This window comes from Myiozetetes cayanensis, unplaced genomic scaffold, assembly GCF_022539395.1.
Source record: "Myiozetetes cayanensis isolate MyiCay16 unplaced genomic scaffold, myiCay2020 scf6-25, whole genome shotgun sequence".
NCBI classification, from domain to species: domain Eukaryota; kingdom Metazoa; phylum Chordata; class Aves; order Passeriformes; family Tyrannidae; genus Myiozetetes; species Myiozetetes cayanensis.
The window spans coordinates 20073451-20100096 of NW_026087853.1; the positions used below are offsets into that span (position 1 = coordinate 20073451).

General features: G+C 41.4%; 1 protein-coding gene across 1 annotated transcript in view; it reads right to left on the bottom strand.

Annotated features, from left to right (window-relative positions):
* The window catches only part of NRXN3 (neurexin 3), a 996573-nt gene that overhangs the window by 910872 nt on the left and 59055 nt on the right, over positions 1 to 26646 (bottom strand). Inside the window, exon 2 of the mRNA XM_050335880.1 lies at positions 25266 to 26531. Within this exon, the coding sequence (XP_050191837.1) occupies positions 25266 to 25974 (709 nt within the window). The 5' untranslated portion in view covers positions 25975 to 26531. The remainder of the gene's footprint in view (positions 1 to 25265; positions 26532 to 26646) is intronic.

The following is a 26646-nucleotide window of genomic DNA, read 5'->3' on the forward strand; positions in this document are numbered from 1 at the left end:
CTGGGGAGACTTTTGTAAACCTGTAAACCACTATGGTTTCACAACAGTTGTCTGGACATTTAGAAAAGTGCTTTCATATCAACATCGTATAGATGGATCAGGTACACCTGCTGCTTTCAGAAACCAATGCCCAGAGTTACTTAGCTCCAGCAAGAGTAAAAAAACCCAAGAAAAATCTTAAAGAAATGAATTCCTAATAATCCATCTAATTAACTCTGTATCATTACTATTCTTAGATAAAGTTACTTGCTGATTTCACAGCTTTCAGTGAAAGTACCATCCTCTCCCACACATCCCAACAAATACGCTCATGTACATTCCTCAGGGCCCTGGCTACACTGCTGGGCAAAAAGTCAATAGTTCTGTAGCCCACTACTAGCAAAAATCCAACTGGAATTTAATTACTCAGTGCCCTCCAAACAATTTGTTGATCCTCACTTAAGCTGCCTGGATACAATGCTTGAGCACTCCAGGATGAAACCTCTTTATGTTTCATCCTAGGGGCCTGGGCACCGCAAGAAATAGAGGATTTTCTCCCTGCTATTTTGCACAACACCCCCATACATCTCCACGCAGACAGTTATGTTCCCAGTATTGTGGGACACACAAAGACGGATAACTGTGTAACTTTTGAAGGGAAGATGCAAGCAAAAAAACCAGAGTGCCCTTCATATCACCATAGATAGAATGAGAAGAAACTTATAATGCTGAAAGTTTAATGTTAGAAAAATTTGGCAGCAACAGGGTAGTTATGCTCTGGTTTAGCTTGGCTACTGAGAGTTTACCAAATAACATTGAAGACCATTAAGAAAAGATTAGACAAGTATTTCTCATTAATACTTCAGATTCACTTGATCTTGTCTTGGAAAGACTAGTTGTCCCCTGTGACCTTTTTCAATCCCATTTTCTATGATTTTATTATTCTAGTTCAAAACACATTCTACCCAGACAATCCTGTCAGTAACATCTGCCCGGCATCATAAGCTAGCAGCAGAGCAGACATCAAGACCAAGCCTCTGACAGCAGCCATGCACAGGTACTCAGGGAAGAGTCAAAGGAACTGAGAAAATTCACAGTACCATTATTAACAGCTTGCATCAAAATGCTTATCACTCCTTGACAGACTTTTCCCTCCTTGAATCTGTCAGGTCTCTTCTGGAACTAGAATTGCTGTGGCGTAGAACTGGGTTTTATATGTTCATTTAAAACTTGCAGCTGAATGTACCACATTGGGTATCCCCAAATAGTTGTTTTTTAAAATACTATGAATAAACATTCTCTATTCAGCATCACCACAGCATTCTTGATTATAACTATCTACCTCACCTCCTGCTTTAGCCACTTCTTTTCTAAACTCAAGAGTGCTAGTCCATCAAGACCCTCTGCATATGGCAGCCATTCTGTACCTACAGTGAAAAGATATCTAAGCTATCTACAGTATGACCAGTTTTGAAGTTTATCCTTGAGTTAGCTGTACCAGGACATTTGCATAACTAGTGTATTTTAGAACAGGTCTAAATCCATCTGAGGCTCGTCCCTCCCCTAGGAGCATACAGTACTACCAATCTGGCCAAAACTCCAATGAGAACAAACCTATTATTCTTGTCAGAAACACAGACTGAAAAGTTTATGAATAAGAAATGCAGACTGTGTTTGAATAAATCAGCCTAAGAGCACTCTACCTCTCTGGAGACCCTTCTTCCTCACCAGAGCCTGGTGCAGATTCAGACATTTCTTTCACTATCATGTCCTATAAAGAGCACTTATCTACCCTAGAATTCACTTGCAATGCTTGGGCCAAGAACAAGCTATAGCTCCTGCGTCCAGAGGACAAACAAAGCATGTCACAGAACAAAATGGACACTCTTGATAGCATGTGCCCAAGTTACATCCATACAGTACACAGTTTCCTCCACAAACACTATGATTTGTCATTCCATGTTCCATGCAAACAGCAGAAGTCATCATATGGTGCATCATATTACATACTGGAAGTCCCACTGTTTTATTCCACTTAAGAGGCCAGTCACAGGGAAGACAAAAAAAAGGACTAAATGAATTTCCTGCCTTTAGCTACAATATTTGGGACCACTACTTACAAAGCATTCATATATTAGGAGCTCTGGTGGGGTTACATAGAAAGTTGTTTTTCAATTTTATTAGGTCATCTTCAGTGGTAAAGAGAGGAGGATGATTTCTCTTTCTCTCCCAGATTGGATGAAACAAGAACCTATGACTTTCTAAAAGCATACGTTGTTTATACTTCTGCCTTCTTTTTCACACTTCTCTAACATTACCTAGGCATCTCTGTATCTGCTCCCATGCACACACTTATGGCTGGTAATTCTTATCCTCATTCAGATTTCCTTTCAAGGGAAGAAAGTCTCACATTTTGCAAAGCCTTTCAAAAACTACTTGCAAGAGAGTTACATTCCCACAGCATGTCTTAATTACAATTGAAACTATGTTTCCATTATGAGCCAAATTTTCTCTCCACTTGAACAAAAACTAAAACAACCAATGTGACACTTCAGTGGCTGTATCATTTCATTGCATAACTCTCTTGTGAACTGTAGGTGATTCACACAACACAGATCTTAGGGATATAGGAGTCAGGTTTACTCCAATGGTCTTCTTATTTTAATTGATTTAGGCATCAGGAAGGAATGGTAACTGCATGTATGTCCCTAAATTAAATACCCTCCCTGCCAGGAATGCCTTTACTGGATTCACCAGCATAGCTGGGTCTTCTCAGTTCTCTCAGATCCGGCAAAGGCAGCAATGCTAGAAGATTATCAGGACAATCAGGAGCTTGATGATGCTGATGCCCAACAGTGGATTTTCCCAAGCTGACCACCATGAAAATTAACCTATTTTTGAGGAGTCTTGTGACTTACACTAAAAAAGTGAACCAGCCATGTGACTTAAGAAGCTTAAACTAGTTTCATTGCAGGCAGTCTGCAATCTGCTCAGAGTATTGACAACAGGTCTATGGTGTTTCACCTTTGTCTGCATCACTTGCAAAGCTGACACAGAGACTGGAAACCCACCATATGGCACAGAAAAAGTACCTCTCCTCCCGTTGAGGAAGAACCTGCACACATGCTGAGTATTTTCAGCTTTGTCTTGTTGTCAGAATGTCACCATGACAGCTACCAAAGGCATTTACTACCGCAAAATCCATTGTAAGTTGTGCTGCCTCCATTCCTCTCTTATCATCCAAAAATGATGGATGCAAATGAATTTTGGGCATATTCCCTATGACATATACAGCAGTGAAGATATTCAATAAATAGTAACACAAAGAACAGAAAAGGGAGTTAACACAAGAAGATTTGGGGTAAAAAACATGATAAGTAAGCAGAGAAAGGGTTCGTTAAGTCTATGAAATGGCCCAAGCTATAATCTATTTGCTGTACCCAGTCTTGGAATTAATAAAACAAATCCCTCGACACATCTGACAGAGTTATTAGAGGATATTAATATTCCCCTCAGAGCAATTTGAAGAATTGGAAATGGAGTCACAGAATGCTGTGACTAGCCTAGTCAGGCAAGAGTGGAGGGAGAAGAAGGGGGGTCCTTCTCCAAACCCACTTGATTCTCATTGAATCAGCATTGCTTATTCCTGCCCAGCCTGCTCTGGAAAGTGTCAGAGGCTGCAGAACAAGGGGCAAAGCTAAAAGAGGAAAACTCCCCATCCTCACTTCTGCTGCCAACTCAATCTTACATGAGGCAGGAAGAAAGACACTGTGCCACTGGCTGAGCTCTGTGATATCTGAGCCCTTCCCTGCTCACAGCAGGAGTGGGTGTCAGGTCACAGCAGAGAGGACATCCTGTACGCCTGGTCTCAGAGGCCACAACCTAAGTTCTGAAGAAGAAGAAGCTCTTGCAGACTTGGAGAGCAAGAAACACTCCTTTATCTGGTTACACCTGGCACTTACTAGTGCCATATGCCAACACTCTTTGTGCTGCATCGCAGCATCCCCAGACGCAAATGGCATATTACACCCATCTGCAAGGTACACGGATGTCCCAGAAAAATTGAGAGGTGGCATTTTCTTCATTAAAAGGGACCTCTAGCAGGCTCCACCCAATAGCCCTATCATTATCATAGTACCTCTTTGTTGGAAGATCTATGTAGAATTATTAGTATTTCACCATTGAATCCAGCTTACATAAGTGTTACACACCTCCCTAAGATTCCTGAGTATATAAATCTCTTAATGAACAAAAAGGGGATAAAACTCCAACTTCCTTTCTGAACACTAATTATAGCTAATACAGAATCAACTCTAGGTTTATTACAGGATTCAGATTGGATTAATCTGTAACTCAGTTCTGTATCGGGAACTTTGCACAAAATACCATATTTGAGGAGTTAGTAATCTTCATCAGACCATGTCTGTTCTGTTGAGCATTGTTCTCGGGGCTTGAGAAGCCCATACAGCAGCAGTAGCAGCCACTACACGGGAACCTGCTGAAGTGCTCTGTGCCAGCCTGTGCTGTGTGCTGATGGGCATTACGACAGAAATAACACCCTAACCCATCACGAAAAAATAAATTATTCTCTTTGCTACACAAAATAAAAGGCACTACAGCATGGGAAGAAGGAGGAAAATCCATCCAAGGTAGATGATATCCAAGGTCCATTTGATGGAGCATGAAAGCAGGGTTCCCAGCCACTGAAGTGACATAAGATTTCCTCGCTATCACCTGTATTCTTCTTTTTATTACACCTTATTACAGTGTCTATTTTATTACACCATTTGTTGTTGAGCCTTCTTATTTAAGTTCAGAAAAATCCCTGCCCACTATACCTCTCTCACCCACCCGGTCCCCATCTTTAAGGGAAGACTCCTCAGAAAAGGCTGGCACACTGCTGGTTAGCCAGCTGGTGTGCTAAGATTTGTGCTTCAGGAGGTCTCTTTGGCCAAGAAACCACTTACAGTCTCCTGTTCTAAATACTCATCTCCCTGAATTGTCTACTGATGTGAAAATAAAGACCATCATCTTGAAATTTACTTGGTATCTATAATGCACTTAGCGTGCCTCTGGATTTGCTATAAGAATTAACTAATTATTGATTCGTTCACTCAAATTCCAATTTGGATGGAGTTCCAGTGTGCCTGAAAAGTGAAAACTCTATTACACATAAAAATATATAGTGCATGCTCCTCCAACTTACAGTAATTATCCTAAATACAGCATGAGTGATCAGAAGAAATGCATCTTCTTTTCCTCTCCTTCCTACACTTGCGTATAATTTTTAGAGTATGTGTTAGTGGGTTTTATATTCCATGTTATTGCTGTATTTGCTGCTGCAATATATATATTTAAATTAAACAGAAGTCATCAGGAGGTTCTATTGGAAGCATTTGCCTTGTTTGTTGTTGAAAGGCGCTGCTTGGAAAAGACTAACTGCTGACTTCAGTAAAATGTGAAACATAATGACGGGAAACAGCTGCATTCTGCATCTTTCAAAACACTAAATTTTCTTGTGTGATTGTCTAAATGTAGACCTCCAGCAGGATTCATGCAGATGCAGACCCAAGTGCATAATCACAGGACCTCATACCAATGAATTCAGCAGATGTCTCTCTTCATTGAATGGACTAGGATAAGGCCCCTAAAATTACTGGCTCTTGCATGCAGAAAAAAAATTGGTTCGTTTTTTCTTTCAATTAATCTGTTAACATAATACTCATAAGCTCATACCCAGAAAAACAGAAAGCAGACAGCAAGGGTATAGGAGAAAGGTGTACGTCTTTTTGGTATTAAAAACAATACTTTAAAATCTCTATTTTTTCTTAAGTCTGTGTAAAGGAGTGTGTGCAATAAATAGCTTCCATGCTCATTATCTCAGATCTGTTATATAGAAGACACTGCTAACAATATGAAGCTTTTCACCTCCAAGCCACCAGTTCAAATCCACTGTATGTCAACAAAGATTCAAAGTTATTCCCAGCTAGCAGTCTTTCCATGATCTAAGTGAAAACAGATGAGTAGACTCCTCAATTCATCTCCTGGCTGATTTCTGAATCCAGAAAATCCAGCATCATAATAACTGGCTTCCAAAGTACACAAATGTGTTAAGCACTGTATAAACTGAGAAAGCACAACCACCCCTTCCCACCAAGAAGACTGCCAAACACTCTATCAGACACTAGCACTAACTGATAGCTCATTTGGAAGTTAAGCACAGAAAGAACACAATTTAGTCTCTTATTTCTAAATGCAGTTCCTTTGCTGAAAATTTCTACTAGATGCTTGTTACACGAGTAAAAGCCAGTACCTCTCCTCTAGGAACTATTATTTACCAGCCAGGATCCAGCTCTATGTGTTCATGCATGAAAAGCATAGAATAGGAAGACAGTAGCATATTCCAGATTCTGGTTGTTCCAGAGTGTTTGTGCCTCCGTGTCTGATCAGGTCAAAGAGAGACACAGCTCCCTCTTACTTGAGGGTCTGTAACTGCAGCATGAACCAGGGAAAGACATTCAGCTTATTCTGATTACATTTTACAGAGCCTCATTCACTGCCAGGTAAGTAATCAGTCCCACACTCAAAGAGCTAATAACAACTTCCTTCGCTGAAAAGACACAGCCCTGAAACAAAACAATAACAATGAGGAAGCAGAGATGCAGTTCATCTTTGGATTTCGGTGATGGACATAAGTGCTATTGCTGAGGGATTTGGAAGAGGGATGGTAACTTCTTTTCTACGTCCTCTTAGTACAAAAAGGGTAATATCTGTTCTCTCTTCTTCGAGAATATGTCACTGTGGATCTCACTGGAAATGACTGGAAAGCAGTAGCCTTCCAGGACTGTAGGAGAAAAGTATTTCAGCTACATCAAGAAGTGGCTGAAGGACAATATTCCTGAACTAGCTGTGTTTTCAGACATAATGTTTAACTAGATTTTTTAAAAAACATTATTCTCCATTGCCACCTCACAGTATGTTGCAGAAACAGGCACTAACATCTGCTTCTGAGTTCACAGAACCACATAATCACAAAGTAATTGAGGTTTGAAGGGTCATTCTGCGACCATCTATTCTGACCTCCCAACTCCCTTGGGGTCAAACTAGAGCAACTTTCTCAGAACTTTCATTAGCCAGGTTTTTACTGTCTTCAAAGATGGAAGACCATGCAAGAGTTAGTGAAGTGTGCCTGGATATGCGAAACAATTTCTTCATATAAAGAGAGCTGATATAGCTGGATATGCATTCACATAATATGGAAGAAGGATGGGTGGGGTACAGTCAGACATCTAGAGAGGTATGACAACCCAAATACTGTCATTTGGTGAAAGGCAATCAGGAAAATCAATGTATCACCCAATCCTGGATATTAGGTAGTATATATGTGCAAGTAATAGAAAACTACACAATTGAAAAATTAAGCCACTAGAAACCTAGCATGGGTAGTATATAGAGAAGCAGACGGAGTACATGGTATCTTCCCCTGCAAACAAGTCTGTCATGAAATGTCTGTTTTAACAGAATGTACAGAAGAACATTCATAAGGACTTTTTTCAGCAGCCATCAGTTGCTGGGTACCAAAAGTCTGGTGAAGAAGCTTGCTAGCTTGGAGGCATAGAGCAACAGGGTTAACACTACCTCCAAATCCTGATCATTTCCCAGTGAGAGAACAATTGAGTGTATCTTCCTGGCTCTTTATATCATGTAACATTTTATGGACATCTTGCCTATTAGCCGTGCCACAACAGAACCCTGTAAAAGAAGCAGAACACTATGCAGACCGGCCCTTTGTATTCCAGGACATAACTGCAGCTTCATCTCCTTCTGAGAGCCCAACACTCACTGCCTTAGATAGCTCAAGTCGGTATCTGCACCTTACAGTGATATTGCCCTGGAATGGTCGTGACCATTGCCACTGCAGGAAGAGCAATAAGGACCACTCTTTTTCTCGAGGATTAGCCATAAAACGTTGAGGTAGAAACATGCCATTCCCTTGCTTTATGGTGCCTAGACAGAATATATGGACCTTGGCCATTCTCCAGAAGGATAGAGGTGAAATCTAACAAATATCATCAGCTCTGCATACCACCATTTGAGAAGCACTGATTCCTTCTTACAAGCGTAATATAGTTTAATATTTAAAGAAAAAGAAACTATCCAAGAGGAGCATATTGCTTATTGGTCATAACGTCCATGAACTAAATTGCTTGTTATTGGTGAAAGAGAAACTGGTGTAGCTTGTATCTACTGAGGGAAGTAGAACGCTCTTCTACTCCAAATGTGGAATGTTTGATGAACCCTCCACGATAATATGAAGAATAAGATTAAAAAAATTTAAAAACAGGTCTTGTCTTAGGAACACTGAGGTCAACAGGATCACTCTGAGGTATGTCCTACAGAATGGGTAATGGTATGCAAGAACTCTGAACAAGTCTTGAGCTCTGTGATGTCAGAGAATAAAAGCCCACTTTGCTAGTCTACCTCAGACAGAAAACAGTAGGTATGCATCTGCTAGGTTCATTCAGACTCAGAACAGGGAAATGACCTCTCTTATTATTTGGCATAATAGACCATGAGCAAAAGCTACTTCTTCCCTCCTACGTAGTCTCTCGTATGACTCAAAAAGAAAGCAACACCCACTTCTATTGGGGCAAGCTTTCTTATGAGTGATACCCTGAAAAAGATTGGGAAAAAAAGATAGAAAAGATTAAATTGGTCAAATAGCTATGGTCATAATGATTTTACAAGAGGATGAGTCTGTCTCCAAAGATTTATTCACTAAACTCTGAAAGTGCTCCTAATCACCACTACAAATTTACAGGTGTAAAATGTGTGTGGCCTGTATTATCAGGGAAGAAGACAACACTTATCCTCCAAAATCTCAATAAATTTTAGGTTGGTAAGAAAGTTAAATCTATTGATCTGAGAAATGCATTCACTGCAATTCAGTGATAAAATGCAAAGCCCTAGAAAGGAAAAGTTGGGCCTTCTGGTATTTCAGAACATGCAGTCCTGTCCTGAATTACAGATACAGTCTCAAGTGAGACACTGTGAGCCTTAGTAGTGCTTTCTCACTAGATCTTACTGTTCCCAATCTTTCTCCATACCCATAGGGAAAGACATTGTTTCAAATGCAAGGCATGCCACCTCCTTACTGACTCCAGATCACTCAGCAGTGCACAGTCTCATGATATACAGATTATCATTGGTTTGCTGGATACTGGTCAGTTTTAGGCTATTCTTGACAAGGTCTGAGGCAGGACCTTTGCAATCACCTTGGAAAACAGAGGACCTGGCTCCACTACCAGTGATCATGACACCCTTGGTGTTGCTGTGTCAGCACCATGAGTGACATCATCTCTGGCTGTTTCCTATCTACTATAGTTTCCACATCAGTCTTTGCTTTCCTGTCTGCTACAGGAGGCACTGAATAAAACCACCTCATTTGGGAGCAGGAGGTCAGAGCTTGTCTCCAACAGGACCTTCAAAGACTGTTCCAGCAGATGGAGCTTTTACCTCATGTCTTGCAATTTACACATTCTTGTAGAGAATGACTGTTGGGCATCTGCTCTTTTCTGAGATTCCCACACTCAGAAGAGATGCCTGTTGTGTCCATCCCATACAGTGATTAACCTTGGAAAATATAGAGCACTTAAAGCTGGCAGGGCTTTGAATCCCAGAGCGTTCAGGAGGAGTTCATTCAGACAGACAGGAACAATTCATAGCAATGGTCTAGGTGATAAGAGAGATGAGTATTTTCTCAGAAACTAGTTTAGTTTGAGTGTGTTAGCCATGTTCCACTATCTAGTTCTCCATCATAAGGCTTGGAGGGAAAAGAAAGAAGGTCACATCTTTACATTATCCCATTAAAGAAAAAGGAGACTCAAAGTTCCTACAACTCTTCTAATTTCATATATGAGGAATGTGTGGGCCCAATAGGACCCACAGTGACATCTGAAGACCCAGAAGGCTTTACTCCCCAAAGCCAAGAGCAGAGGAGGAATGTGAAAAAAGAAGACTGTTGCAGGGAAAAAAAAAAAAAAAAAAAAAAAAAAAAAAAAAAAAGGAGATTCATGCATCACTGCATTGCTTTTTTACCTGTCAAGGTTCTTGGAATACATTTGATGAGGGCTTAGGAAGGTGTGAGGAGTGTGTCTTTAGTATCAGGTGGCTAAGCGGTTCCAGCAAGAGAATCAAACATCAAGGGGAGAGAGATTTAGAACGCTCAAAGCAGATGCTGATGGAGGAGATCCTCTAAGATGTGAACATTTCATTTACCTGCAGACAAATACTGAGATGCAAATATGGCAGTACAGCTTTACATTCCAACTGAGTGCCTTGAAGGTTGATCAGTTTTCCATGCTTGGACAGCCTTCCCACCACAAACACCTAGCATGACTGAGTTCTCCCTTGCTGACTCACTTGCTTTTTCTCCAGTTGCAAAGCCCAACCCCCAGACTCCCACAGCTTTGCCTCAGAAAGACAGCTTTGCCTTCTAATGCCAGTATGCAAAAGCTGGCCTGGCCAGTCACAACCAGGAGGCTCTTCCCCTGCCAGCCATGATCATCTTGACAGTTCTGCTTTCTCCTCACATTATCTCTCATCTCTCTCACTCCACCTTCCCTCCCTGAAATCAGCCTCCTCCATATACCACTTCAGGGTTGGGGTCAAGAGGAATGAGGGTCAATGCTGAAGCCAGAGCACTATCTGCTTCCTTCCTTCTCCCAGTAGAGTGATAAGCCAAACAGAGCCAGAGTAAAGCCTGGGTGGGACAATTAGGCTGGAGGAAAAGCATTAAAAAGCAGCAGAACCATAAGCAGCTACAAAAATCAACTCATGGTCTGCTCTGAGAAAGGAACAGCTGGAGTGTTGATGTTTAGATATGATTTGGCTTCTGAAAGTCTGCCAGAATGATTTAAGGAAAAGATCCACACATTTACAGGTCTGTGGACCACTCTCCAATCACCTATCATGGAGCTAATAGCTCTACAAATATATCTCAGTCTGGACTGGCCACTCACTTTTCTGTGAGTATCTTGGGATCCACTTTGACAGCACTACCAACAAATGTCACTCCTGATCTTTGAATTCACTGTTAGTTTAGATCTGCTTCCTTCTGGCCTAGTTCTGATGATGACTTTTATTACAGACATAAAGGAATTCCAGTGATGTGTTTCTTCACAGCACCAACAATGAAATTCTGTTGTACCTTGCACTTAAATAATTCTAATAATTTATTTTAAACAGCTTGTGTAATAAATGCCAGGTCAGAACTGTTAGTTCCCCCTGAGCGGACGAGTTCTATTTGAATCCTGTATGCTATGCAGTAAAAGAGAGTATCTGCTGGAGGACAGCATGTTAAATGCAGTATATTACAATTACACAGAAAATCAGAGAGCACTTTTAGGTTAAAGAGCCTCTATTCATGTCTTCTCATTATGTTATTGTTTCCAGCATAAACACAAGGTCATCATGCCCCATCTGCCACCATCTTCATTCCACACTGAACTTGCTGCTCACTTGGGTAACTGTTCTTTGCCAGGCAAATTTGTTTTCAAGTGTAACATTAAAAATGGGACACTCTGGAATCATTTTTAGTGTCTAAAGGAGAGATTTTTGGGAAAAAATACAGAAGAAAGAACTTTTCTAAAATGTTGTTTGGGGTTTTTTTAAGTTGTTCAAAGAGAGTAAAGATAAAAAAGAACAGGCCTTTTCAGGAATCCATTTTCCATGTGATCTTCTCTCTGCTCATGGCTTGGACAGGTGTACCCATTGCTGGGTAAAAATCTATCTGGATGGTCGGGCCCCAAGAGTGGTAGTGAATGGATTTGCATCCAGCTGGTGGACAGTTCTCAGTATTGCAGCCAGTTCTATTTAATATCTCTGTTGATGATATGGACAAGGGAATCAAGTGCACCCCCAGTCAGTTTGTGAACGACAGCAAGGTGAGTGGAATGTTGACCTGCTGGAGGGCAGGAAGGCTCTACAGTGGGATCTGGACAGGCTGAATTGATGCACTGAGGCCAGTGTCATGAGGTTCAACAAGGCCAAGTGCTGGGTCCAGCACTTGAGTCACAATAGCCCCACACAGTGCTACAGGCTTGGGGAAGAGTGGCTGGAAAGCTGCACAACAGAAAAGGACCTGAGGATGCTGGTAGACAGCCACTCAATATGAGCCAGCATGTCCAGAGAAGGGCAACAGAACTGGTTAAGGGTCTAGAGAGTAAGTTCTGTGAGGAGCAGTTGAGAGAGCTGAGGTTATTTAGCCTGGAGAAAAGGTAGCTCACGTGTGACCTGACTGCTCTCTAGAACTACCTGAAAGGAGGTTGTAGTGAGCTGGGTGTCGGTCTCTTCTCCCAGGCAACTAGAGATAGGATGAGAGGGCATAGCTTCAAGCTGCCAGGGGACCTTCAGGTCAGGTATTAGGGAAAATTTCTTTACAGAAAGGGTTGCCAAGCATGGGAAAAGGATGCCCAGGGAACTGGTTGAGTCACCATCCCTTGGAGGTCTTTAAAAAATATTTAGATGTAGCACTTATGGAAGGTTAATGGTTGGACTCGGTGATCATAGGGGTCTTTTCCAACTAAATTATTCTCCAAAAACAACCAAACAAAAAAAGACAAATTGAAAACTCTTCTATTTCCATCACATATGAAATATCTTCTATACAGTCAGTTCTATCCCTCAGCTGGAAGTCTAGCACAAAAGAGTCCTGCCTTCAGTGGTTTGTTGGAGCCACTCCACTCTGGAGAAGTTTCCAGTAAAACACACTGTCTTATTGACAATGTAAGCTGGACAGGATGAGAAACTTACATGAGAGCATTACCTTTGCAGGTGTGCAGAAATTCAGAATGGAGGGGACACGTAAGACCACAGTACACTTTCTCTATTCACCTTCCATCCAATGGGATGTTCAGCAAAGTATTCAAATATTTGAAATTAGTGTTTCATTTTGATATTTTAGGAGAAATTATAAACCTTTCTGTACTGGAAACATTTAAAGGAACCAGATTCTATTTTGAAAAGTTGTATCGAAGTGCACATAAACCACAGATGGGACAAAGCAGCTAAAACTTCTATTGCTACAAGTCTATTTTTCCTCATTACTACCTATAAAACAGCACTAAGAAGGGGAATCCATAAAGCATAGCCCAAAAAGGGCAGCATACTGGCAAGAAGTAGGAAACAAGCTATTTCAAGATTGTTTTAGTGACAAATTTATGTGACAACAGCCCTAAAGGGCAGAACTTCTTGGATATGGACAATTCATTCCACCAGAAAGAATAAAAATGTAAATTTCTTTGAAATTCAATCAATTGAAATTTTTACAAAAATCCCTAAAATCCAAAGCTTCACATTCAGTGTAAATCATGGCATTTTGTGGCTTTTCCACCACACTTGGATAAAACTAGATAAACTACTGTATTGTTTAATACTTAGGATTTAGCATTCTGGATTCCAGTTTCACCTCAGGCAGCTTCTGACTTGATACCCTTCAATAATTCACATTCTGCTTGCCTCTCAGTTTTGCGATCAGTAAAATGGAGATAACATGCATTTCACAATGCAGTAGAGTGATGTGAAGGCTGACTGATTTATCAGTAGTTGTGAGATGCTTACGAATACTCTGATGAAATGTGCCACATGTATGCACAATTTATTATTAACCTGACAGCATTTTAGCTCTTTTGTTTTCCTGCCTTGCACACAATTCAAGTGCGGGATGCCTGAAGCCCACTGCCATGTGGCATTTTGATTGTAGCAGGTACTACCATTTAATTCTGAAATTCAGAACTTTAACATCACATTTAGGCAGGATTTTGGTCATTCATTTTCTTCTTTCACTCAGTTTTAAAAGAAGAACATTTGAATGGTCTTGAGTTTAGTCCGGTATCAGATCATTAAAATTAAAATTATTAAAGGCAAACACAGGCAAGAATCTTATAGAGGAATGTGCTCCTTTGGCCAAATTTTTAGAGGTGGAAAAGGACAGAAATAAATACAATATGAAGGTAAAATTATCAAAACTACTATTTTGAATTCCAGACCAGTCATGAGGCTCCAAGGTGCCTGAATCACTTTTCAAAATACAACCCAAAAATAATTTTTTTAACTGACAAGATCAACAAATCTAAGTACATTTGGGTTTAGTTCTTAGTTAAGCACATCTTCCATCAGTATGAATGAAAGCTTTGCCTGACTAAAGAGAACTTCGTGTATGAGGTTAATTTTAAGTTGAATACTATTTATGGGACCAGATGTGCAAGAAAACATTTTATGCAATGATCTGTACCTCTGATATATTTACTACAGAACAGCTCATCCCTGGCACATCTGTATATGCAAGTTCAAATAGTTCACATAGCAACACCGCAGCAGAGCCGTGCACAAGGAGAAAACAGCTGGACAACTGTAAGGATAGAAACTAACCCAGATGTAACCTACATTTTGTTTCACTTCCAGACCTGAAAAGGGGCTTAAATTGTTTTAGTCAGCATTCCAACAACAACATTTTGTTAAATAACCAAGAGGAAACTTGAGCAATTTCAGCTCTGGAAGAAAACTAGTGGAGACTGTTACAAATGCCCTAAAATAGTGGGATATAGATTCATGGATTTTTAAGACCAGAGGGAGCATTAAATAGACCTACAATACAGCAGTGACCTCCACTGTAAGTGGTAGCAGGGCTATAATTAAGCACCACTGACAAATGAGGTCTGAAATCACAGCCAATTGTTCTCCCGAGATAGAGGATCTGTTACTTAGTACTTTGGTTCAGCTATCTTTTGCCTCAGGCAAACTAGGAGTCCCCACACTAGCAATGGCAAGGAAAACATCCCAGAGCTCAAGAATGGCTGTCATGCCATACCAGTGCAGATCCCAAGTGATTTTCACAAGCCAAGCCTTGTTCACCCAGCCCAAATCTCAGCTTGGGCTGGATGCATTTCAAAGAGCATTTCTTGTACAGAGAGGTATTTGTTACTCTCTTCCTTGGGAATGCCTGCTGACGGGTCCTTAGGTCCAGCTACATTGTAAACTACTTAGGTTCAATCCAACACACTAAAAAGCTAAAGACCAAACTGCTGACAATACTAGCCCCTCAAATCAGAAGCTGTGGTTCTTCATTAATATACTCAGCCTTGCTGCCTTCACTGTCACTGCTGAGAGACTGCACTGTTCAATGACACTGGCACACCTGAGAAGGTAAATTGGGAAGAGCTCATTCAAGTCCAGTCCACACCAATTACTCGTTGGGCCTTTCCTTTAGTGGAGCTCTTGACAAACAGCAGTAGCTATAGATCTGTCACTTGCCATGAACTGATATGATAACAGTGCTGCACACCATTCTCGTCTCCTGGGCTGTTTCAAAGAGCACCAACCTGGTCATCACCCTACCTGTGCTCCAGGCTCCATTCGTGTCTTCAAGCCAGAAAACTGTTCTCCTCTCTGGTCAAGTTTAACCTATGCTTAGGTCTCCTGTTGCCTCCACTTCTGAACCTAACAGCTCCCACAGCTGGAGCACGGTAGATTTGAGTCCAGTGCCATTTGGTCTGTGTGGGAATATATACACCTTCCTTAAAACACTTTAACATTTTTGTGATATACTGCAGTTCATGAGGAGTAGGTCCATTTTAGGAATAATCATGTCAGTAAGTTATAAAATAAGCTATAATTATATGTGCAATAGATATAGATTACATTTTAAACAAAGTCAGAATTCAGAAATTCTACAAAATAAAAATACATCGCTTTTTCTGCAGATTGTCAACCAAATCAGTATTTTTTTTCTAAATATTTTGATCTGAACGAAACCACCATTTCTCACGAGTAAAACATTTCCAATCTGTCTGATTCTGATTTGTCTTAGCTGGTCAAAATGTAACCACACATCTCTTTTTCAAACATGCCACAAGACAAGCCAGGAAAACACCAGACTGCCTTACAGACACATTTCTGTCTAAGATGCAAAGTAGAGATATTGTTTATAGGTATATAGGTCTCCTATCTGTTCAAAACCAGTAAGCTTTGGAATTTATTGTAGATGCAAGTTGAGACACAGCTGAGAGTTTCAGCTTAAGCAATGAAGGAAAACAGAGAATTTAGGAGAAGACAGCCAGCAAGCTAAATTTCACTTTCGAGTCCCATTTTATTTTTTTTTCAATGAAGAAAGAAAAAAAAAATCAGCTCTCCAGCAACACAATGCCCATTAGAGGAACTCTGAAGAAGGAGGATTTTGCCATTTCCTGCAGTTTCCAATGTTTACTCAGAGGGTCCTCTACACAGTAATAAACTTACAGTCTTCACAATATCATCATATGACTACCTTCCAAGCTGCTGGATCACATAGCTACCAATACCTAATCTGTCAAATTTTCAGCTAGATATGCCTGTATGAGTTGCACCTCATCTTTGACACTCATATAAATGTACTTCTAGCTCTGGTACATATAACAGTGCTACTGCTTCATAATGGCAATATATTCATCCATAATTTTTTATGCTCATCGATCTCCTGTTATCTTCCTTAAAAGTCAAAGTTATGTGAATTACAAGGACCTGCACAGATCTCCAGTTATACCAGAGGTCTGGTTGGCATCATGCAGGCTGGCCCATTTGCACAGCCTCCTGCCTCCTACCAAACCAAGTCCCACAGCAGGTCTCACAGAAGCCACAGAGAAAAAGGCAAAAGACAGAAATAAAAGCACAGAAATTCTAAATACTTTCCCAGCTTTTTCTTTTAAGTGGTCCTAGAAAAGTAATTTAATTTCCTCTCTTCTTAACATAACTCACCTTTTTCTTTTTTCCCTGATTTTTTTAACAGTAATTTATTAAGGAATTATTCCATACACTTTTTCCCCATTTAAAAACAATCTTTGGAGAATATAAGCAATTTCAGCTACATACAGAAATGAGCTTAAGGAATTTAGCTGCAAACACCACTGAATTATGAAATTTGCAAGTCACAATGGAAGCCACTCTCTTTACTGCTAGCCATCTCTGCCTCAGCTGTTGTTTCTGACCAGCCTCAGTGGACCAACGTGCCTTTAGTTCCAAGGATTTCTTCCATATTACCTTGAAGAGAAAGGTACTGAGAGGCACTTCGACCCTGAAAGCCAGGTTTGCAAGATGGAAGCAGCAGGAAAGACCAGAAAATCAAAAGCATGCCTGCAGGGACACACCAGAGGTTTAGAAAACTCAGACAGTGTCATTTTTCTCAAGTACTAAGGCAACAAACCACAAAGAAATGAAAATCCACCCAAGAGATTACAGAGTCCAAGAAAGGTTTCTGAATAAATGCAGCAGCCAAGCAAACTATGGGGCTTGACTGTAGCATTAGAGATTGAAGTCTGATTTTAACGTACAGCTCAAATTTCTACATCTACCAAGGAGCTGCTTCTTCCTTTCTGATAAAGGTCTCTTGCCAAATACTCAGAGCCAAACCCAGTCCATTATATCCACTCAGGTTACTTAACTGGTCAAATTGCATGAGTAAGAGGAGGATCACACCCCACAGCAAAATCCCAAAAGCGAAGTATCCCTTTCCTCCATGGCCTACACTGCAAACTGCAGGCCAGTTACAAATACACCTGCTGTATCTAATAAGGAGTTAGAGTTGCATTGATAAGAGTTGAGGAGAAGAAAGAAAATTTTTACCCACCCTTTCAGCACATTGGAACCACAAAATACTTGCCAGCTTAGCACTAACTAAACGCTCAGAAACAATCCAGTGGGCTTTCTTCTCTGCTGTCCTGCTTTTTATGCAATGATTCATACAGGAACAGAGGAAGTGCAATCTCTGCCATTCTGCTCAGATACCCTTTAAGCTCTCTTTGCTCTTCCTGACAGCACAAGGTCAAGGCGAGTCTCGAGTACGGAGGGTGAAAGCATCAGGCTGAAATGAGCAGCCACAGCAGGGAGAGTGCCAATGCAGACAGGTAGGCAGAGGTGAGTCACCGTACAAGGAAAAGCATCTGATCAGCATTTGTGGTTCACGGTAGAGGACACTTGGGGGAAGTCAATGGAGTACACGGGTCAGATACTGGAAAAAAAAAGAAAGTCAAAATCTCTTTTTCCCATTGCTCTCATCAGCACCCTGCAGTGCAGCATCTGCTCCATGTCACCAACAGGGAGGAGGCTATGCTGCTGCTCGGCCTCTGTCTTTACCAGCACAACTGCAGCCTGGCCTGGGTAGGGTCTGGAGTACTCATAGCATGACACTGCACACAGCAGCAGGAAACTGGGAGATTTCTGTTCAAAGGAAAGATGAGTGCTCCTCAAAGATGGACACTTAACAAGGAAAGCCACCTTAATTTCTAACTGCAAGCCAAGCTAAAAATCCGACAATCAAACCATGTCATCCTACTGGGTGTTCATGAATGATAATCGTTTGCTTGTCATGCTAAGATATTTATATGTCTATCACTGTCATACAGAAGCATATGGGATTCTTAATACCTGGAGGTAAAGGAAGCCCCACTGGCTACATATATCAGATATGGAAACTGAGACACAGAGGGTAACCAGGTACATATCCCCTGCAAAGAAAGGTCAATTGATTCAGTCTTGAGTCCTTTAGTCTGCCAGCAAATCACTCTGGGGACACAGAAAGCCTGTGGCAGAAATGGAAATTAGCCTCTTAGGTGCTAACACTCTTACGACCAGACCATTCAGGTTCTGCTGCCCCGCACCACTTTCTTTACATGGTATACTTTGGTCTCTACAGAATAATGAGGTGAACAAGTGTACATGTGGATAGGGTCTGGAGAGCTGACACAGCACAACTGGCAATGGTGCCAGCAACACAGAATATGAATATAGTGTACTCAGGTCCCAGCCCCATTTCAGAGCAAACACATTGAAATACAAACCAGTTCTGCGTCACATAGAATGTGACATCCACAGTCCTCCCTCCCTCCTCACATCTACTTCTCTCAGCCCTTGGGCTGTTTTGCACCCAGTTGCCAGCTCCTGGACCTGTTCATAGACGGAAGAAGGGCAAATGCTTTGGTCTGCAGGTTAGGTATACAATGGCAGTGAGCTTGTCTGCAATGAAGGATTGTGGGAGAGATACACACACACCCAGAAGCCACACTGCTGTCTCCAGACAGCAATAACATGGCAATTGCCTTGCTTTTTACAGGGAGAGAAAGAAGGTTTCCTGTCCATCAATTTAAAAGAGAGTCAGCAATGAAACAAGAGGTAAAGGGAAATCAGAAGTTGGCCCAGGACAGGCAGCCATTCTACCATTTCATCACACGGATTACCACCTTTTCCTGCACCAGGAAACACTCATTGCTGAGATCGACGTGCAGAGTCTTCTCTTAGTAGTGACAGAGTGTGTTGGTCAGATGTGCTTCTCCTCCGATTCTTTTCCTGGAACCCCATGTGCCATTTCCAGCATCCTAAAGGTACCTGGGAGGATTACTGCCCTCCATTTTCCACCAAAACATAACAAAAATTACCCTCTGGCAAATGCCCTGCACACCTCCATCCTGAAATAAGGATGAAAGCAACAGCTACAGCATGTGCTGTCTTGCTTGGGGCTATATTTACTTCTGATTGACCTCTATGACAAGCTGCCTAGCTCAGCAGAAGCCTGTACAGTAATAATAAATCAACTCTCCCCCCCCAACTTTTCTTTAGGGCAAAACCAAAAGAAAATAAACCTTTCTTCTGAACTGTAAGTCCAAAAGAGAAATTTCTGACTCTGCTAATTTCATAATTATTATTGGTTACTGTAATTTCAATCTTTCTTTAGCAATGGTCAAAAATTCCAGTTAAATTCCTAACTGTGCACACTATGAGACAGAGTCTGGTCTATGGGACAGCAGGCTGGTCTATGGGACAGCAGGCTGGTCTATGGGCTGACAGAGAAAACTGGTCTCCAGATTCCCGCTAGCTTTAGTCCTCCTTGCTCAGCCCATTCAAATCTACTCTTTGCAATAGCCAAGAACCGCTACCAGGCGGGTAAAACCAATACAGAACAGCTTATGTAAACAGTCTGTATGAGTTATGGCTTACTATTTATAAAGTAACATTTTGATCCTGTTTTTTTTTTTCCCTGAGTTCTACTCTCTCCAGGTCCACAAATTATTCTCACTCCTTACCAGTTCCACCTCACATCAAATAGCAATCTCCTTTGTACCCAACCACCACCTACTTAATTTTATCAGAGGAGATGTCCAAGCCTTGCCTAACTGAGAGCTTTAACTTCTTTCTTGCCTGAGGTCTGCAGCTGATCTGCAGTGAAGCAGAAAAGGATTGTAGCCTCATGGTCATCTATAATACAGGAGAGTGAAACAAGAAGAATATAGCTGTCAGCATGTATTGCAGATAGACTATTTGAATCAATGGCACTCACCACGCGGGGTCCCATAATCTCCCTGCTGCTCCCCTGCATTGAAAGCAGGGGAGACCATGAAACAAATCCAGCTAGCTCTGGAGTTGTAGGTAGTCTATGCTTATATGAGGGAACATAGGTCCTAGGCATCTTCTGTGAAAGGGTATGTAGGAAATAAATTTGAATTCTTTGGCTGCCGCTCACTTTGAATATTTATCATTAAGAATAACAAACGGTGCTTGGAGTTTCAAAGCACTTCAAAACATCAATTAATATCTTAACACATCATCTTTCTCTGGTGCTCATCTGGTAATACATAAAAAAAATTTAGCAACCAGACTGGAAAAAAGATTATAATTTTAAATATGATCAAAGGAAACCAGGAAGAACGAGTAAGAGAAAGAGATGGAGAAAAACAAATTGTTGCAAAATTAAGTCATGAGCAGAGTTCTTACCAGTTTTCTGCCCAATGGTCAGTGCTGTGACTTCAGAAGTGACATAAACCAGCATATTTGCCCCTTGTAATATTTACTCCACAGACCTTGGAGACCATCAATTATAGAGTTTTGCACTGGTGAGTGAAGATCTGGGCCCCTCCAAAGTGTGTCCTAGAACTGTCTGCTGTCCTCTGCAACAGCTGAGCACAAGACCAAACGAAGGGCCTACAACTGTTTATTGCTGGTGAATTCAACAAAAAACAATTTATATTCATCTATCAAGGAATATGCAAGTGGAAGCAAATATTATGGTCATGTTCATTTGTTTCTGATTACAAAATGTATGTAAATCTATATGCAAATTAAGTGCAACCATCAGGCTCATGGCAAAGTGCCAAACTAGCCCCTTGTATTGCAAAGATTAGGGTGGCTGGAAAGAAGATACAGTGACTGCAAGTGAGGCTAAGCAGTCCCTTCAGATACAGCCAAGACTGGGCTGCTGCGAAGGGGCAGGAGGCGGATAAATCCTACAGTAACTTGTCACTTTAAGCGAAGCTGAGGGACTATAGAAAAATCTGTTCCCGCTGCAGTTAAAAGTGTGATAATTACAGAGCAACGGGCTCCTCTGTCATTCAGCAGGCAGCATCCCCAGGAAATCTTGCTCTGTAATCAAGGGAAGAGGTGCAATCAAGCCCCTATTCAGGCTTCGTTTAGAAACAGCCCCTGCAGGCAAGACAAAGACTTCAGCATGGTGCTTTGTGAAGTTGGTGATCACATCAACGTCTTGGTTCTGCAACTACAAGCAGTTAGTATCATTTCTAAGCACATCTTCTGTTCACCTGTCCTCACAAAGTCCAGAAGGAGTCTTGGAAGAGGGTTGAAGTCTTGGGCAAAAATACAGCAGTATTGGAGGAAGAGAAAATTTCTTGCAGACTGACAGCATGATCCTGAATGAGCAGATAGGAACATGCTCATCTGGCTTCTACAGCAGCTCAGTTTGCAAAATTTCATGGAGAAGGTTTTTTGGGTTTTTTTCCAGCAATATGAATGCATCTGTGCTGCTCAAATTCTACAGGAACATCATTCTCTTGGCAGCAGCCTGGTCCCACAGAGACTGATGAGGTTTATTAGAGGAGAAGATGTCTCTGAGTTCAGCTTTCACGTCTAATGCCACCATTGCCCAGAAACATACGAACTAATTACTACTCAAATCAGCCATCCTTTGTACCCTACAGAGCTGTCAGATTCAATGAACCAGTTTACTCCAACTGCAATAAAAAAAGTCTCACATTTTATTCTAAACAGCCAACCCTTACAACGTGTGCACGCCATTTGCACTCCCACTGTATAAACTCAGACACAGAAACTGTACCTGCTCAGCTACCCACCTGGGCATGTTGCTGCCATGACAGACACAATCCTGCTAACTCCAGATGCACATGAAGTGTCAAAATCTTTTCTGCACACAGGGGGCACATTATGGACAGGATTCCTTGTCTTGTCTGAGTATGGAGTGGTTGTTCTCTGTTGGCATTCACTATAACTGGAACTGCACTTGGACTTACAGTAGCCCCTAATACTGTAAGTGGAGCTTCATTCCATCACACTAGAGAATCAGCAGGTTCCACTCTCTATCCACTCTCTAAAATCTATCTCTGGCTACAGAATAAATAAGATTGCTGTGGTTTTACCATCTGCAGGCATGGGTATCAGTCAATAGCCAAGTAATGGCCTGGACACTGTCAAGAGAACTCATTATTAAAAAAGTACATATTACATTTAGCTGTACAAACAGAACTTGTTATTGATCAGATCCCACCAGTTCCCAGTAAAAGAGCCAGCTCTGGTGACAAAATGAAAATACGCACACAGACTGCAGACTAGTAAATACAGTAATGGAGTTAAGGATCCCTCCAAAAAGGGAGTTGTTGATATCCAGTTGAAAGAGCACGTCTTTTTCAAAAATGAGACTGGGAATAAAATAACCATGTTACTTCTGCAAACATCCAAAGGTAGGATAAGGAAACAAAACAAAAGTGAACACTTCTGACAACAAACATTTCAACCTCTTGGGGTTGGGGGGGAGCAAACAAAGAAAATACAAGTTGTTTAATGGCCAATCAAGCCACAGGCAGGAAGAGCCTATATCCAATTGTGCCATTCCTACCACATCCTACTGTTTATCAGCGGAGGTTCTGCCACACTCACAGAATTGAAAGACATCATCTTTGGAGTTTGCTATATTTTTCAAAGGTAGATAAAAAGGTACCTAAACTTAATTTGGTTCCTGTTTTGTTTTCTTGTCACTTTTCTTTGTCTGCTTGTTTCCACTTCCCACAATCTGCACAGTGTACCATTTCTCAGCAACAGCATTTCATACACAGAAATCACCAGTGTTACAGCATAAAGAAGTCATAAAAGAAGGCTGATTATAAAATTCTAATGTAAACCAAATATACATGTTTTAGTAATACATGACAAAACAAGAAGAACCAAGCAGGATAACGACTGTGGAAATCTCTGCGTTTGATCCATTGCAAAAGTTGTCTGCACAGCATCTTCTCTGAGAGTGAACAGACACCAACTAACAGTAAGTTGAAAATGTTTACTTAAGAAGGCACATAGTGACAAACTTCTTTGCTCACCCTTAATAGAAGGTTCAGTTGGAAACTGATGAATCACTATAGGAAACAAACAGAAATGGTGACTCATGGCTTCAAAAGGTAACAATAGCACTGCTTGATGCAGTCTACAACTGAAACATCTCTGGATTCATTAGAAGATGGATTTCAGATTGTTCCACCCACCCAGGAAATGCAGAAACTTCACCACTTGAGCCTTGGTTAGAGCTCCCACAATTGCCCCACAGGTACATGGAATTCCTGCTCACTTACAGTCTTTTCTCAAGATGTTCACTGAAAACCGTATGCAGTTGATGTCTTGAGCAGCTCCGGTGGAGTCTGGATCCAATAGCCCACCTCTCGAAAGAGTCTTACAACTTTATGTTTCAGGGACCACATGCCTGTGTTGCTCTTGCAATCTTCCATCACCATAACTGGCATTTAGACATGAGGTGTGTTTGTTCTCTAAGTGTATGAGGATCAGGCCTGGGAGGCCCAGCTCCTGAACTGCCCAGTCACACCCAGTAGTCTCTCGAGCCCCATGTAACTCATGGTTCAGGCACAGAAAATAGTTCTGGCTCATTATTAGTTTGGACTTGATCAGTTCAGAGCAAACGGTCAGAATTTTGGTGTTCGGGACTTCACAGACTCACAACTACCGTCTAATGGTCATGTACTGTTACTGTGCTGTTTGGATGTAAAACAAATTTTCCGTTATCATTAAAATCACCTTAAAATGAATGCACATATGGATGTTATGTTTGTTTTTTAAACCTTCCCTTCCTATAGAAAAATATTTGCTTCTCCATATATACTGTAAACGTAAGCTGTAGGGCTTTTTGTTTAGATATCAAGACTATAAGGACTATTTTCAGCACTTCTCACATTCTAGATACTAAACTTCAATTATTCTAGTTTTGTTGCCAAAATAAGTGAACAAATGCTAGCTGTGAAAATATATTATTGCAAGTATTTCCATTTTGACAAAATTCAGGTTTGTTTTTTTTTCCCTTGAGATTGGACACTTCTTGTCCAGGTTTAATCTTTGGCTTAAGCTCAGATTCTTGTGTTTAAAGCTAAATGTCACAAAAAATGGTCTGATGAGATTCTCAAACTCCCACTGGGACTTCGAGTTGACTTACTTAAGCCTCCTGCACATACAGAGTTAATTACCATCACACTGCTAAAGACCAAGGGAAAACCCCTGAAATACAATTCAGCATGGGGTTTGCATGACTTAAAACTTTCAGACTCAAATTCTAAAAGAGAGTAGAAACAATGTAGAAACATGCAAATCCCTCTTCTCTTTGCAACACTAAGATCAATTTAAAAAGCAATTTAAGCAATTTAATCAAGGATGCTAAAACAATCAAGGTGCCATTCAGCAATTAGTATGCAAGCAATTCAAGGGAAGCATGGGGCTTCCACAGACTAGCAACAGCCAACATCAAATAACGTATGCAATGTCCTGTCAATCAGTTATGTTAGCCATATATACATGGCTCGTGTTTGCTGACACTTCACTCAGTTTTCAGGGGCACGGGGTAGTGGAATAGCCATTGCTTTTACCAACACTAACCTAGGGTACGTCTCTATTTACCAGTTTATGTTCTCTACCCTTCGTAAGAAGTTGCTGATGAAATGAATGACGACGATAAAAATGTGTCCATGCTACAAATGCAGCATCCTTTCAGAAAGGCGCTTCTTGCAATTGTTCATGCTATCTACTCCCATTTCATTACTTCCAGCTGGAATAGGAATGGTGGAACTTTAATTCCTCTGACAACCACCAGTAGGAATAAGAACTCCGTCACAGTCCTGCTAAATAACAAATTAACTCTTTGGATTACGTAAAGATCAATGGGAAGCATAGAAGTATTCTCTTACCTTCAGAACACAGCTTGCCAGCATATCCAGTGGCTGAGCAGTCACAGTGTGGCTCGCCATCCAGAAGGAAGCAAGTGCCACCATTTTCACAGGGGTTTTCTGAGCAAAGTCCTTCCGTTTCCAGTCGGACCCCTTGACTACCCAGGAGCTGTGGCTCAGAGTTGCCGTATTTCAGATCCAGGATAAATCCTTGAAATGGAGGCTCACTCAGAACACCATCAAGAGTCAAGGCAGCAGGACGGATGTCCAGTGGGACTCCACCAACAAAAAGGTCACTGACGATATTCATATACTGGCGTTGCGGACGCACCTCACCCGGCTTGGCCTCACCATCCAGCACTAGCACCGTCCGAAGGCGATTGCGGCTGACCATCAGGAAGTGCCAGTTGCTATCATTTACCTGCTTGTCTGTGATAACTGTTGTCTCTGCACAGTCCACACTGAACTGGAGCTGGATGCGCCCATCAACAAGGGACAGACACAGGAAGTCACAGACACCACCATCATCAAAATAGAGAAGCAGCCCAGCAGAGACGTTGGTCTTGAACTGGAAGCTGAGTTCACTCCTAGTGCTGGCATCCCAGCGGAGGTAGCGGGCCCACTGGTTGGGGATGCCCATGAACTCCAGACCCAAACAGAGACCCAGCAAAGAGCCCAGCAGCAAACTCACCTTCAAGGTGAAGTAGACAGAATGCAGAGTGAAGCCCATTGTTTCAACCTGCTCTTCCCTAGGAGAAAAACAGAAGCCACACTACAGGGAGGAGAACCCCAGCAGTCAACACCAAGTGTTAAATCCAAAGGGAAGAGGAGGAGAGCAGAAGGAGTGACAGAGTGGGAGAGTAAGTGGAAAGTGAGATAGTAAGTTCACGTGACCAAGAGGAAATGTCTCCTCTGCAGGGAAAGAACTCAATTATCCTTAAGGATCCAGATGCTTTTATCTCAGAAGTGCAGGGTATATGAAGAGACTTCTCCAGATGGTACACTTTTGTGAAGGGCAAAATAACCCACAGTGATTTGTTTTGGTAGAACACAAAGGTGACACTGGTGTTCCAGGAGTAAGGAAAGGGAGAGCCAAAGTCCAAGCCTAAAATTCTTGTTTTCTAGAAGTGATGACAATATTGGCAGTGGTGGCAGTGAGATAGAAGAAAGAGCGAATTCATAAAGCATGTGAACCTCAAGAGGGCAAAAATAAAGTCAATCTTCATGATGCACTGGTGGATACCCAGCCCATAATTCACTGATTGGCACTCACGGAGCTCGCAGGACCTGTGGGATCAACAGAAAAAGAAAGGGAAAAGTTAGTCCTATTACTCACCATATCTTTACCCTGAAGCTTATTAACACCTTGTGCAATAATTCATTTACACGCTTCTTCACGTTT